The 13,268-nt window shown below is 35.6% G+C and overlaps 1 protein-coding gene across 1 annotated transcript in view; it reads left to right on the top strand.

Annotated features, from left to right (window-relative positions):
• The window catches only part of LOC105918103 (gamma-aminobutyric acid receptor subunit beta-2), a 61,977-nt gene extending 49,318 nt beyond the window's left edge, over positions 1-12,659 (top strand). Inside the window, exons 6-10 of the mRNA XM_036142871.1 lie at positions 5,216-5,353; positions 7,288-7,440; positions 9,347-9,591; positions 11,337-11,477; positions 11,812-12,659. Of these exons, the coding sequence (XP_035998764.1) occupies positions 5,216-5,353; positions 7,288-7,440; positions 9,347-9,591; positions 11,337-11,477; positions 11,812-12,159 (1,025 nt within the window). The 3' untranslated portion in view covers positions 12,160-12,659. The remainder of the gene's footprint in view (positions 1-5,215; positions 5,354-7,287; positions 7,441-9,346; positions 9,592-11,336; positions 11,478-11,811) is intronic.
• The last annotated feature ends 609 nt before the right edge of the window (positions 12,660-13,268 follow it).

Here is a 13,268-nt window from a genome sequence, read left to right as displayed (position 1 = left end):
CAACTGCAGGCCAACACAGCTTATTGAGTGGGGGAGGTAAAAGGACATTGCTGGTCATATCTCTCTTAGTTCCTGCAAGCTCACAATGACATTATCATTTCATAACAGCACCTCTTCCAAATAGTAGCCGTATTTTCTGCACCAGTGGTCCAAGTCATATAGATAGATTAGTTTCTTCTCTCTTTATTTATTTATTTTTGATCTGCTAGCTGCGCTCAAACTATTTGTAGAAACTGCAGATATCCTGTGGGGTGTTAATGATTTTCACACCCCGGTTATATGGCTTATTTTATTTATTTTTTCCTACCTTTAAATAATTCCTCTGTGCTCAGACACACGGTGATTAACAGTTTGCTGCATACTGCAAAATCATTTTTAATTACTACACTACGAATCACATTGGAGTCATTTAGCAGTGAATTAGGTCATCCTAGCTCATGGCAATAGATGCAAAGACAAGTTGTCAGCAGGAATAACAATAAGTGTTGTCCTTTGATAATATATAAAATTATTATCAAAGACTAGGGGTGCAATTACAGTCAGCTAATGTGATGAATTAATACATGATTTTAAATTAATAGCAACTGGATAAAGCTTTGTGAGAAAGACTTCTCTTAAGGATGTTGGGAAGTTCTAGATCATGCTTTTTTAAGCCTTACTATAGGCATGATGAATTATTGCCTTTGGGAGTATGAAGTGTGTATTTGTTATGAAATATTAGTTGTTTTCTGGTGCTATTTTTTCAACGCAGAAGAAATACCCTTGCCTTCACTGCAACGCTGCCTCTCCCCATGTGGGGTCGCCCTAGAAATACTGCAGCATAGTATCAAAAAGCAGCTGTTGCTGTGCAGATTAGGCGCTAAAAGAGCCACTTCGTCTCAACTTTGAGCAGAAATGATCTCGCTTTGCCTCACATCACCGCTCGTTGTGTGTGTCGTGTACTGGGCAGAGGCGGCACGGTCAAGTTAGGTACTTCCTGGAGGAGGCCGATAGCAGGCACTCTACGTAGACAACCATGAATCTCTCATTTTCCAAGACAGGGAGAAAAGCAGTGGTAGCTTATGAAAAAAAAAAAAGTATTTTTGGGGTGTAGATGATACCGCTCTCCAGTAGTCATTTGACAAGACATAGCGTACATCCAGCGCAGCTCGGCAGTCCAACCAAAGGCACGACATAGACACAGTACAAACAACCACACACAGACACACTCATACTACGTCAGTTGAATACATAGAATGAGATGATTATAACCGGGGAAGGCTTCAAGTTTCTTGGTTCAAATCCCACAGACGGTCATTCTGGGTCCCTGAGCAAGAACCTTAGCCCCAGATTACTCCTGCGGTGCCTCACAGTGGCAGGCCACTGCTCCATTAGGGGATTGGCTAAAAGTAGAGGGCACATTTATTTCAAATGTACAAATTTGTAATAACAAATAAAGACGATTACTGATAGCAATGGGTGATTGAGAGTAACCAATGACCATAATTGTCATGCTTTTAAACTGTGGAAGGAAGCCAGAGCATCTTGGGAGAATCCAACCTACCTTAGGGAGGACATTCAAATGTGCATGCAGAAATAGTCCAGGCCTGGATTTGCTGCAAGCCAACATTGCACCATATTATGTCACCTTGCAACCCCTGAAAAAAATCTAAAGCTTTTACAGCATAAATGGATATATTTCATAGTTACAGTACTGTTTATCACATATTACCAGCATCACCATTTTGAAAAGTATATGTATTTCACTTATTCCTTGTTCTTTGTGACTTGCTAATAAAAATAACAGCAAAAGCTTTATCTAATATGTTTTACCCTAAGGGATATCAAAGCCAATATTTTATTTTCCTCTAAAATCCTTCTTTTCCCATTAAAACAAATCAGCAGGGACATTATTTCATGAGGTTGATTTTTTTAAAAAAATGCCTGCAGTCAGATTTGGTCGCCAAGATATACTAAGGGTCTTAGTTAAATAGCTTCAGTATTGTACTATTATTTTTTTTATGTTATCATGAACAATTGCATTTATTTTGCTCTGCCAGTCATCTCCAAAAACCTTTTGTCCATATTGTATTAAACGATTTATAAGGAAATGGTGGAAACATAATTGAATTAAAAGAAGTCTTTGCACATCCTTTAAATATAGACAATTTGGAACAAGTACCACTTTAGTTAAAACAATCTAAGCCTTTCTAGTTCTAGAAAGAAGATATAAATGCTCAGATAATTACTAATTGAATAAAAAAATAGGCATCTACTTAAAGTGCATTCAAAAACATGCATGCTTATACAATGCTTAAGCCCTCAATTACTTTACTCTAAAATATTTAGTCTCTATAAATTTGATTTTTATTCAATAAATTTGATAAAATTGTTTTTATTCAATTTAGGTCAATTTACATAGACAAAATAAAATGATGTCTTCTTGTTCTACACGGTAATTATGTGAAAACTCACTGGGACTACATATTTGCTGCTTATTCACTGAACCATTTTCATTTATATATTTTTTTGTTAATTATGATGATGCAAATTCTCATGCAAATTATGATAATAATGATGATGAACATGACAGGGTTGATCATCGTCAAGGCCAACTTTTTTTTTTGAAGCGCCCTAAAAAAGCAGACACTGAACAAAGGCCTGAACATAAGGAATAAACAAACTGAATAAAAAGGAATATGAAGATAGTAACTTTATTAAAATTAGAGATACAATACAAAGCCAACCTTATTTGACAGATTTTTTTGTATTATTTGGATAGATTTTCTGAAAATCAATGCATTAGAGGAAGAAAGATACAGTGTGAATACAAGGTTGCTGAATTCATTCACTAAATCTGAGTTTGCATTAATCATTTAAGGGATTAGGGAAGAAAAGACAAAGTAGAGGTGGGTTAATGTACAGGTAAAATGGACACATTGAACGAGTTCTGGGAGACTTGTAAAATTAAAATAAAAATGAAAAGAACTGCTTTTTGACTGGTATTTTGCATTTTATTTGGTGATAAACTAATCAATGTTGGTTATACTGAATTGTTTTATTTACAACAGCTCAGTTTTTACTGTCCTCCCACACCAACCACAACCTTCTCACTCTATTGAAAAACTAAATGTTCACTTTGATTTTATAAATCCATATATCGTAAGTATCTCATCACGTACTGGTCCTAAATATGATTATGCAAAACATGGCCACGGCTGTGAATCAAATCAATGACAATATTGATGCTTTCTGTGGATGTTAAAGAATTTTTTTTTTTATAATTCCTCTTGTCACCAAAATGGAATACTAAATGTGCACAATGTAAGAGACTAACAAGATTTTAACAGTTTTGCAATGCCAAATTGCTCTATACAGAAAATTACTGTGCACAGAAAGATACATTTACAGTTTTGAGAAACTTTTTCCACATTTTTCATAAGTTTAAGAACCCTTCCCCTCCGAAATAAATAAATAAATGAAAAACAATAAAAAAACAATTCAGATAAAAATATACATGAAAAGATATTCTTATATAAACTTAATTATTTCGACTTATGTGGTCCCAACGATTCCCTGCCTTCCACTCTGAAGACTTTATTTCATTTTACTAGAAATGCAACAATCACATGTATTTTATTTTTACTTTTTGGCAGAGTCTAGGTTTCCTACTTTTATAAGGCTTTGCAGAAATTTCCCTCTAAGAAATATAATACAGAATAGTGAAATATGTGCAAAAGTTTAGATATCTGTGCACTTTCTACACTATAAGACATGTTACTTTCTTTAGTATTGATTTATTCTAGAAAATTGTATTTTAAAGCTATAGTTGATAATCCTGTCCAGAAACACTTTTTGTTATACTGGGTGAAATGGTCCTTCCATCCTGACAATAGTCAATACATAATGTATGCAGAAAGAGGGGGTTGAAAAACTAGATCTCTGTGAGATCTGCAAGAAATTTAAAACTGTAAAAAGTGTGACCAATCACTGCCATTAGGCCAAATGGCATTGATTGGACAGAGGATTGGTCCTGATCATGATCCCCTCTGTCCCTCGAGTTACGGGGTCATCATCTTATCTATTGCTTGCCCCACATGCTAATCATTCTGACGCGCTCACTTAAGGCCAATGTGCATGCTCATTCCTTGTTTGTTTCCACTTGGTAGCTCCACATGCACACTTCTGCTGTTTATGCATCCGGTTAGCTTAGCGGTTCGATTAGAGGTTACGTTAGTTTTAATGTTGCGTATACTTATATGAAGGTATGGTTCAGATGTTTGAAGTGGTGTTTCATATAATTGATTTCAGCTATCGCTTACTTATTGACAAACAACTTTTTGAGCCCTCCTAGTTTGAATAACCAGAAAGAAGGTTTTAGTTTTTTATTTGAACAGAAAACAGCTAAATTTGCTGAATTCTAACAAGGATGTCCGCCATTCTGAAATAACTTTAAGTCTAAATCTTCCACATTATTTTAAGTAGACACTACGAGTCAGTTGAGAGCAAAGCAGTCTTAGCTGTAAATGATCATGACAAAACAATTACAAAATAGAGTTTGCGTAAACTGGTAATACATTTTTGAGACTAGATCTGAATTAAGTTGGCATAAATCCACTTTGATATTGGCCCCCAATAGTTTTTGCAAACTGAGATGACTGTCTTTTACATATCTTCTGCAGCTAAGATACTGAGTTCTAGTAACTTTTACAAACATTTTTAAAACAAAGTCAAAAATAATAACAAACTATATGTATTTTAAATAGTCTTAAGCTTCTTATATTATTGATTAGCAGGTGTAGTGTGGATAGCATTGCAAAAAACAAAGTCTCCTTATAGATGTCCCAAATTAGGCAGACACTTTAACTAACAGATGGAGGTAGAAAGCTCAAGAAGTTAAAACTTAGCAACATTGCTGTACTCCATTAAGCCTTTCTCTTATCTGCTGAAAGTATCACTTTGTCTCTCTTACTCCCTCCCCTGACCTTAGTTTGACTTCATTCTGACTCACTGAATCGGAAACAGTAAACTATGTGTCTTCTTTACACGGTTGAAACATCCGTGACCCCCAATACACTGTATTGCTGTTCTCTTAACATAATTGAACATAATAGTTTCTGACCTAATTGGGCAAAGTGAGTAAGATGAAGCACGAAACAAGTAAAAGATGGACCATAATTTATGAAAACATGCACATTAATTCCCAGGGATGGTTGTCCTCTGTGCTCTCTCTCAGATGGTTACACCACTGATGACATTGAATTCTACTGGCGAGGAGGAAATAATGCTGTGACAGGGGTGGACAGGATTGAACTGCCCCAGTTCTCCATTGTGGATCATAAGCTCATCTCCAAGAACGTTGTCTTCTCGACAGGTAATTTTCACGCACCTACCTCACAATACATACCTTTACAAAAGTAAATGTGTATTTATGTGTAACGGACAACTTTTGGTATGAAAAGAAGCTTGCAGTAATCTCAGGAATTGCAAATTGTCATGCAAATGCAACATACCTCCGAATGCAGCACTATATTGGGGGACAGAAAATAATTAGTTATTTAGCAATGATTTGAAAAAGGACATGAAAAAAATTATGTAATGAAACATTCATCTTTTTTGCATTTACATATATATATATATATATGAATTTTCCTGTGCAGTTTAACATTTTTTGTACAGGACATTAGTTCCTTTGTATGTATTGTCCGGTTTGGGTACAGTGCTATTCTGTGTACATGACTATATTAATAGTAAAATAATGTAGAGAGTGACTGCAGGAGTTGTTGTGTTTGCAAAACTATAGCATTCTGAAAGCCTATAAACTGCTTAACAGCCAGTGAATGATGCAGTGTCTGTGTGTGTTTGTATATTTCCAAAATGCAAAAATATTCAACCAAGTGTCTCTCTGCAGAATATCTGCTGTTTTTTTTTTTACCCTACGACATGGCAGAGGGGAAACTCCCTTTAAACTTCAACCTTCAAGTCTCAGAAATGCGGACATCAGCACATTTAGCCTGGCATATATCCAATATGTTGAATGAGTGTCATGTTTCACTCCAAGGATAAACAATGTCACCGTCGCCCTAATGAATGAGACATATGTCACCTGAACCCCCAAGGCATTGTTTGCCCAAACGTGTCCTTTATTTCAAAAAGTTTAGTGGTGATCTCTGAGCTTCAGGTTATTAGTGACTAACATTACTATTCACAGTGGTGCAATACCTCAAGGTTTCTGTTGGACTTTTGTGTTTCACCAATGTGTTTTAATGTGTATGTTTTCATAAATACGGCCCATCTTTCCCGTGTGAAGTTCTTTAATTCCCAGAATGACTTGCTGCATTTAGGACAGGGTAAATTAAGATATTTTATGAAAAAGAATATTAAGTATTTAAAAAATAAAAGTCATTTAATTGAATTATAGTGGAAACACCTACTCAATATGCAGTATGTAACATGTCCAGATTATATCCCAAATCTTACCAATGAAAATCTAAACTGTGTCATGCATTTGAATTTAGCTTGATCATAAATGTCACAGTTAAAAAACAACAACATTGAAAGCCATGCATACTGAATTTGTTTTTTCCTTTTCACAACGATGTACTCATTTGTGTTGATGTATCACAGAGAAGCATAATACATTGAACATTTGTGGCTGTAATGTGTCAAAATGTTCAAAATAAAGTTTGAGGTTTATAAATACTTTCATAAAGCACTGTATGGCCATCCATCTACCTGTCATATTTCAGGACTCCACCAATAGTACAAAGAAAAAATATGTGCCACAATTTTTAAGCTTTTGTTGGACCACTTTTATCTGTGCTAATCCGACAGATAAGCGTATACAATACAATGTTACAATGCTGCATTCTAGCCAAAGGGGGATTGTGATTTTTGCCAAGGTTTTGTGTTACTAATCGAAGAGTCACAATACTACATCATAGCTTCTGCATCATATCCATAGTCCCTCGGTTACTGTCTGGTCTCATTGGTGGCCAGTCCATGTGGGAGGCTGATAACTGATGCTCCCTGAACCACGTTTTCACAATCTGGCCCTGACAAATTCTGGCATTGTCATCCCATATGATATGATTTTTTTTTTTTAAACAACTATTGTATGTCGCATGGTTTGTTTACGGAATAAGAAGTTGCTTGCTCCTGCAGTTAGTATGACAAACTAGTTGCAAGCTAAAACATCTGTTAATAGTCAGACAGGCACATGTGTAGATGGTGTCATGGAAATTATACAGGTTGTTCCAGTATTCAGAATTTTTTTTAACCTTTCTCCCCCTTTCTCACCTGAACCAGGCTCTTATCCACGCCTTTCCCTCAGTTTCAAGCTGAAGAGGAATATTGGATATTTCATCCTGCAGACATACATGCCCTCCATCCTCATCACCATCCTCTCATGGGTTTCCTTCTGGATCAACTATGATGCCTCTGCAGCCAGGGTGGCTCTAGGTGAGCACATACAGTGAATAGTTTATAGATTGATGAGAACAATAGTTTTAGTAAGCACAAATGTATAAAGGTAAATATTTTTCTGCAGTATCAATCATCTCAGATTCATTTTAGGGGGCTCCAATAGTCACAATTGTAGTGAATTCAAGTTTCCAAAGATTTTGAGCCATCCTCTTTTTTGTAAAATCGGCACAGGCTTGTTTACACGTTTTGGATTTATCAAAAGCTTCCCTTTTTATCAAAAAACTCCATCAAGCTAGCTTCATCCTCAATCCCCTAGTTTAGTCGGCAGGGCAATTTCACTGATTGACGACTGAGCTGCATTTAGTGATCCTGTGGGAAGGCAGGCGTAGGATGGGGAAAAAAATAAAAACAAAAGGTAATACTCTGTAATGGAGGCAGGTCAACAGTGTTGGGAAATATCTCATGCTCGTTTCCATACTGAATTTAGGAACCACTATATTCTGACCTGATGTAGGGCCCTTAAAGTGGAAATGTAAAAGCAGAATCACATGGTTGATGTGTCCAAAAATTATTTTGTTAGTGTTATGAAGACTTTGCAAAAGCTGTGGAGGGACATCATTTCAATCCTTGTTATACACAGATCAATGATGTGACAATTGTAATGGTAAAAATGTTTTGTTTTTTCTGTGACTCTTAATGGACATTGGCTTAATTATTTTTTATAAAATTGTGGCCTCTATGAAGATTTCCATGGTGTTTTAGGAGCTTCTTCTGGGAAAGTAACTTTAGCTTAAGAATTAAACTTCCAATATCATGCATAGTCCACAGTTATTAGCAGCCCTGGTAAAGATGTGTGCAAAAACTTTAGAATAACTGCTATCAAATGTTATAGTATGCTTCTATGACTTGTTTTATGTGGTTTGAAGATAGATCTGGATCCTACTTCAGACACTTTGTTCCTAAATTTGCTAAACTTCATACTGATTGCTCTTACAATAGATATAGGCAGGCTTAGGCAACTAGCTATTGTAGTGCATCCATTTCCTGACTTGTGCCTCACTTCAATGGCAAGCGCTCTTCTATTTTCTATTTTCAAGAATGGCTGCAAGAAACAGGCACCTGTATCCCACAATGCTTTTCACCAAGGAAGCAGGGAGTTATTTATTGCAAATGAAAGGTTCAATGACAAAATTAAAAAGGTCAAGTATGAATTATGAAAATTTGTCAGAAGCCAGGGATTCAACATGAATTTCTAGGGGCTTGAATCAGGAAGACACAGGTGATTTTGGTTGAAATTATTTTAGATATCTAAGTGAAATATTCTCTCATTGAAAATACATATTTGTAAATAAATCATTAGATAACAACAAATCTGATTATGCATGTGCAATTATAAAAAAGTCAGGGTTTTCACACACTCTTACCAGGGCTGACATTGTGTGCAGGGGTTGCAATAATTCTTATATCCAACCATAGTACCTGAACAATAGCATCAATGTAGATGAAAAGACACCTTAAATGAGACAAATATTCAGAGAAACCACTATATATAAAAGTTGGCATGCAAGACACCAGAAGCTTTTTACTAGTAAACAGAATTGAAGTTGACATTTAAATTTCAAATTGCTGCACCACTTCAGGATTGAGCGCTTTATCTTCTCTCTCGAATCTTATGAAAATGACTTTGGTGTGATTGATCTTGGCAGCTTTATTGAACCTGATATTTTATAGTACCTTTGGTGTCAACAGGGAACATTTAGTCAGAACAGAAAGTAACTGTACTATTGCAAGAAAAATTTTTTTTCTTGTCATTCGTCTCAGAGGTACTTTTGTGGAAAGATATTTCCATTTAATTGTGACATGCAGTTTTAAAAGTCACAAAAACGAGGGCTTTAGTGCTAGTTTATGTCCTTTATGCTATGAAATGATTCTTCTTCACCAGGTATTACCACGGTGCTCACCATGACAACTATTAACACCCACCTGAGAGAAACCCTTCCCAAAATCCCTTATGTCAAGGCCATAGACATGTACCTCATGGGCTGCTTTGTGTTTGTCTTCCTGGCACTGCTGGAGTATGCACTGGTGAACTACATCTTCTTTGGCCAGGGTCCTCAGCGTCAGAAAAAGGCTGCTGAGAAGACAGCAACCGCAAACAATGAAAAAATGAGGATGGATCCTAATAAGGTAAAACCTCACTAAGCTGCACTGGTATGTTTTGTTTATTTTGCATGTTGCAGGGTCCAGATTTCAATTCAATTCAATTAAATTCAATATTATTTATATAGTGCCAATTCATGAAACATGTCATCTCGAGGCACTTTTCAAAGTCAGAATCAGTCAGATTATACAGATTGGTCAAACATTTCCTATATAAGGGAACCAGTTGATTGCCGACAAGCAGCATTCACTCCTGAAGAAGTGTAGAGCTACAGGGAGAGTCGTCTGCATTGTCCATAGCTTTGCAGCAATCCCTCATACTGAGCAAGCATGAAGCGACAGTGGAAAGAAAAACCACCCATTAGCGGGAAGGATTTCAGCTTTATTTTTTTATTTTTTATAACAGATGTCCTCACATTTTCCTCATACACTCTGTGATACATGGTGGCATTAATGATAGAGCAAAGCATCAACAAACCCTAACGCTACCACCTCCATGCTTCACAGGTGGTATGAGGGACACTTCCTCTAATGGTGTATGCTAAATACAGCCTCTTCTGGTCAGACAATTCGAGAATATACTTATGTGTCCAAAGAACAATGTTCCAGAAGTCCTAGTACTTTTCTACACGCTCTATGCCAAATTTAAAATCACAAGAGCAATGGTTACTTTCTTGCAAAACTCCCATCAAAGTTAAAGTTGTGTAGTCTCTTTCTGATTATAGACGTATCTTTTTTTTCATCTGTGACAAGCGCTTGTTATGGGTCTTGTAATTACTTTTTTAGGGTCATTGAAGACTTCCTTGAACATCTTGTGGTCTCCCTTCAGGGAAAATTGCTTGCAGCCACATCCAGTCATGTTGGCAGTTAAATGTCATCCACTTGTAGACTGTTTTCCATACAGCTGAATTGTTTACTTGATATTCCTTGGAGACCTCTTTAAATCACTTATTCGACTCAAAAGCTTCTAGGTCATCTTTCTGAAGGCCTCAAAGCTCTTTTGATCTCATCTTGGTCTTCACCCTCTCTTTAATAGCCAGAACCATACCAAACTGTCTATGGTTTAAATTGAGCAACCTGCCGAGTTGTCGAGCTATTTCAGCCATGTCTGGGTGTCCCACTTTATGACTCATCAGAAATCGCAAACTTTTAATTGCATTTTACAAGCAGTTGTGAAAGGTATTTTATTAAGTATTTCTTCTTTGGCTGTAGTAATTTAATCTTTTGTTATTGTTATAGGTTTTAATAACCCATTTTTTTTAAACATGTTAAAAAGATTGTCCTATTTCATTCAAATTATTGTAAAAGGATTGTACCTGAATGAAATGGATTGATTTGAATTGAATTTGGACGAAATTGGCTTCTATAACTATATTTGTTTATTGAACCATTTGTAAAGGGGCTTGAAATGACATTTGTTGTAATTTATCACAATATAAATAAACTGTACAAATGTTATATATTATACTGAACTGATACTAGTCTATTATCTTAAAAAGAAGTATGCCAAGAGTCAGCCAGGTGATATTACACTGTGCTTTTTGTTGTTGTTTAGTTTAGTAAATGTAGTATTGAAGAGCATGCATAAGGCTTACATGAAATGAAGGCACCATTAAAAAGTCCATGGTCTTACGATAGTTTTCAAAATTTCTGAACAACAGAAAACTTTTGCTGCCTGTTCTTCACCATCACCCTGCATTTTGATTTTCCCATGATGAATTTATATATAAATATATATTAATAATAATTTTTTTTTTGGTACTTATGTACAGTGGCTGGTGGGAAATGTAGTTGGCAGAGATGATACTCTGTACGCAAGAATGAAGCAAAGGGACCTAGCTGGCCATGATTCAATGTGGGAGCCAATCTTTATGGACGATGCAGCTATTGGGCTTGGTGACCAAAAGAACAAGGTACGGAAAAATATCCAGTATCACATATATAGCATAAATTATATTGACTATCTTGACACTGATTGCAAAACATGGGATTACTTAAATTATGTACGAGCCTATTTTTGTACACTATATGAATTTCTGTGCATATATATATATATATATAAATATATGTGTGTGTATAGTGTAAAAAATATTTAATAACATACGATAATTATCTACTCAAAAAGCTTAGACATTGCATAGATAGATAGATAGATAGATAGATAGATAGATAGATAGATAGATAGATAGATAAGACTGTTCAGTAATATGTTTGCAGCAGAAAAACTGAACTCTTTTCCCTGTGCAGATGGATGCACATGAAAACATCCTCTTGGGAACACTGGATATCAAGAATGACATGGGTGTTACAGAGTTGGCTCTGGGTCTAAATGACCCACGCAATACCATGTTAACATATGACAGCTCAAATCTGCAATATCGCAAATCAGGGCTGGCAAGGCACAACTTTGGGCGAAATGCACTGGAGCGCCACATGACTCAAAAGAAAAGCCGACTACGGAGGCGCGCCTCACAGTTAAAAATCACTATCCCAGACTTGACTGATGTGAACTCTATTGACAAATGGTCACGGATGATCTTCCCAACTGTTTTTTCCTTCTTTAACATTATTTACTGGCTGTACTATGTCAATTAAAGACAGACAGGACATGAGTGAAAGCAAGAACAGCAAGACAAATAAGAATTTAGGGTCTGTGTTTGACTGACGTCCTATTTATGTTATGTAAAACTAGATGGAGTCGTATTCGGGACTGGGTCTATAATTTGTTGGATGACAATTATTGCTGGTTAACACTCAAAAACCTTATGAAAAAGAGATTACTTACTTATAAGGTGCCTGTTCCTGAATATTTGTTTAAACTGTTACATGCTTTCTTTTGATAGTGTATTTTGATGTTTCTAGGTTTGTCTGCCTTTTTGTTAATTATTTATTTATTTATTTAAGTTATTTCAGATTTAAAGTACATACTTTAGATCTAAACTGAGATAAAAACTATTTCAAAATTGTGTTTACTTCCACTGAGGCTGCTATAAAAGTAATGTGACTAACTTAAGGTCGACAGGGTTATCTCACAGCAATCATGACAAGAACTAAAGGCTAGCACTGATCTATCTAGCTGCATGAAATTGCTTATATATATATATATATATATATATATATATATATATATATATATATATATATATATATATATATATATATATATATATATATATATATATATATAGATTATACTTAAGATTAATAAGGTATTGTTTGATAAAAACACCATTATAGCACAATGAATTTTAAAACTTTTTTCTAGTGTAACACATTGCCAGCACTACACAATTGTATTGTGCAAACATTTTGTCAGTTTGTCTCCTGTAAAATCTTAAAGAAAGAAAACTACCATCACTTCTGTTAAGCTTACTGTATCGAAATCCTGATAGAGTGGAGAACAAAATAAGAAAAGATATCAATGAATTGTAATTGGACAAACTGATTTTAAGCGAACATGGCACTAACCCTACCCACATACAGATCTCAAAAAAGTAGGGCATTGTGAAAAATACTTTGTCTCACTCATTTTAGAATATAATACCAACTTTTCAGTAGACAGTTGCTGACACCCTCCACAAAGAGGGTAAGCCACAAAAGGTCATTGCTAAACAAGCTGGTTGTTCAGAGAATTCTGTACCCAAGCACATTCACAGAGAGTTGAGTGGAAGGGAAAGTGTGGTAGGAAAAGGTGCACCAGCAAC

The sequence above is a fragment of the Fundulus heteroclitus genome, chromosome 11 (genome assembly GCF_011125445.2).
Source record: "Fundulus heteroclitus isolate FHET01 chromosome 11, MU-UCD_Fhet_4.1, whole genome shotgun sequence".
In the NCBI taxonomy this organism is placed as follows: domain Eukaryota; kingdom Metazoa; phylum Chordata; class Actinopteri; order Cyprinodontiformes; family Fundulidae; genus Fundulus; species Fundulus heteroclitus.
Note: the sequence above shows the minus strand (reverse complement) of the source record. Positions and strands in the feature narration are given on the sequence as shown.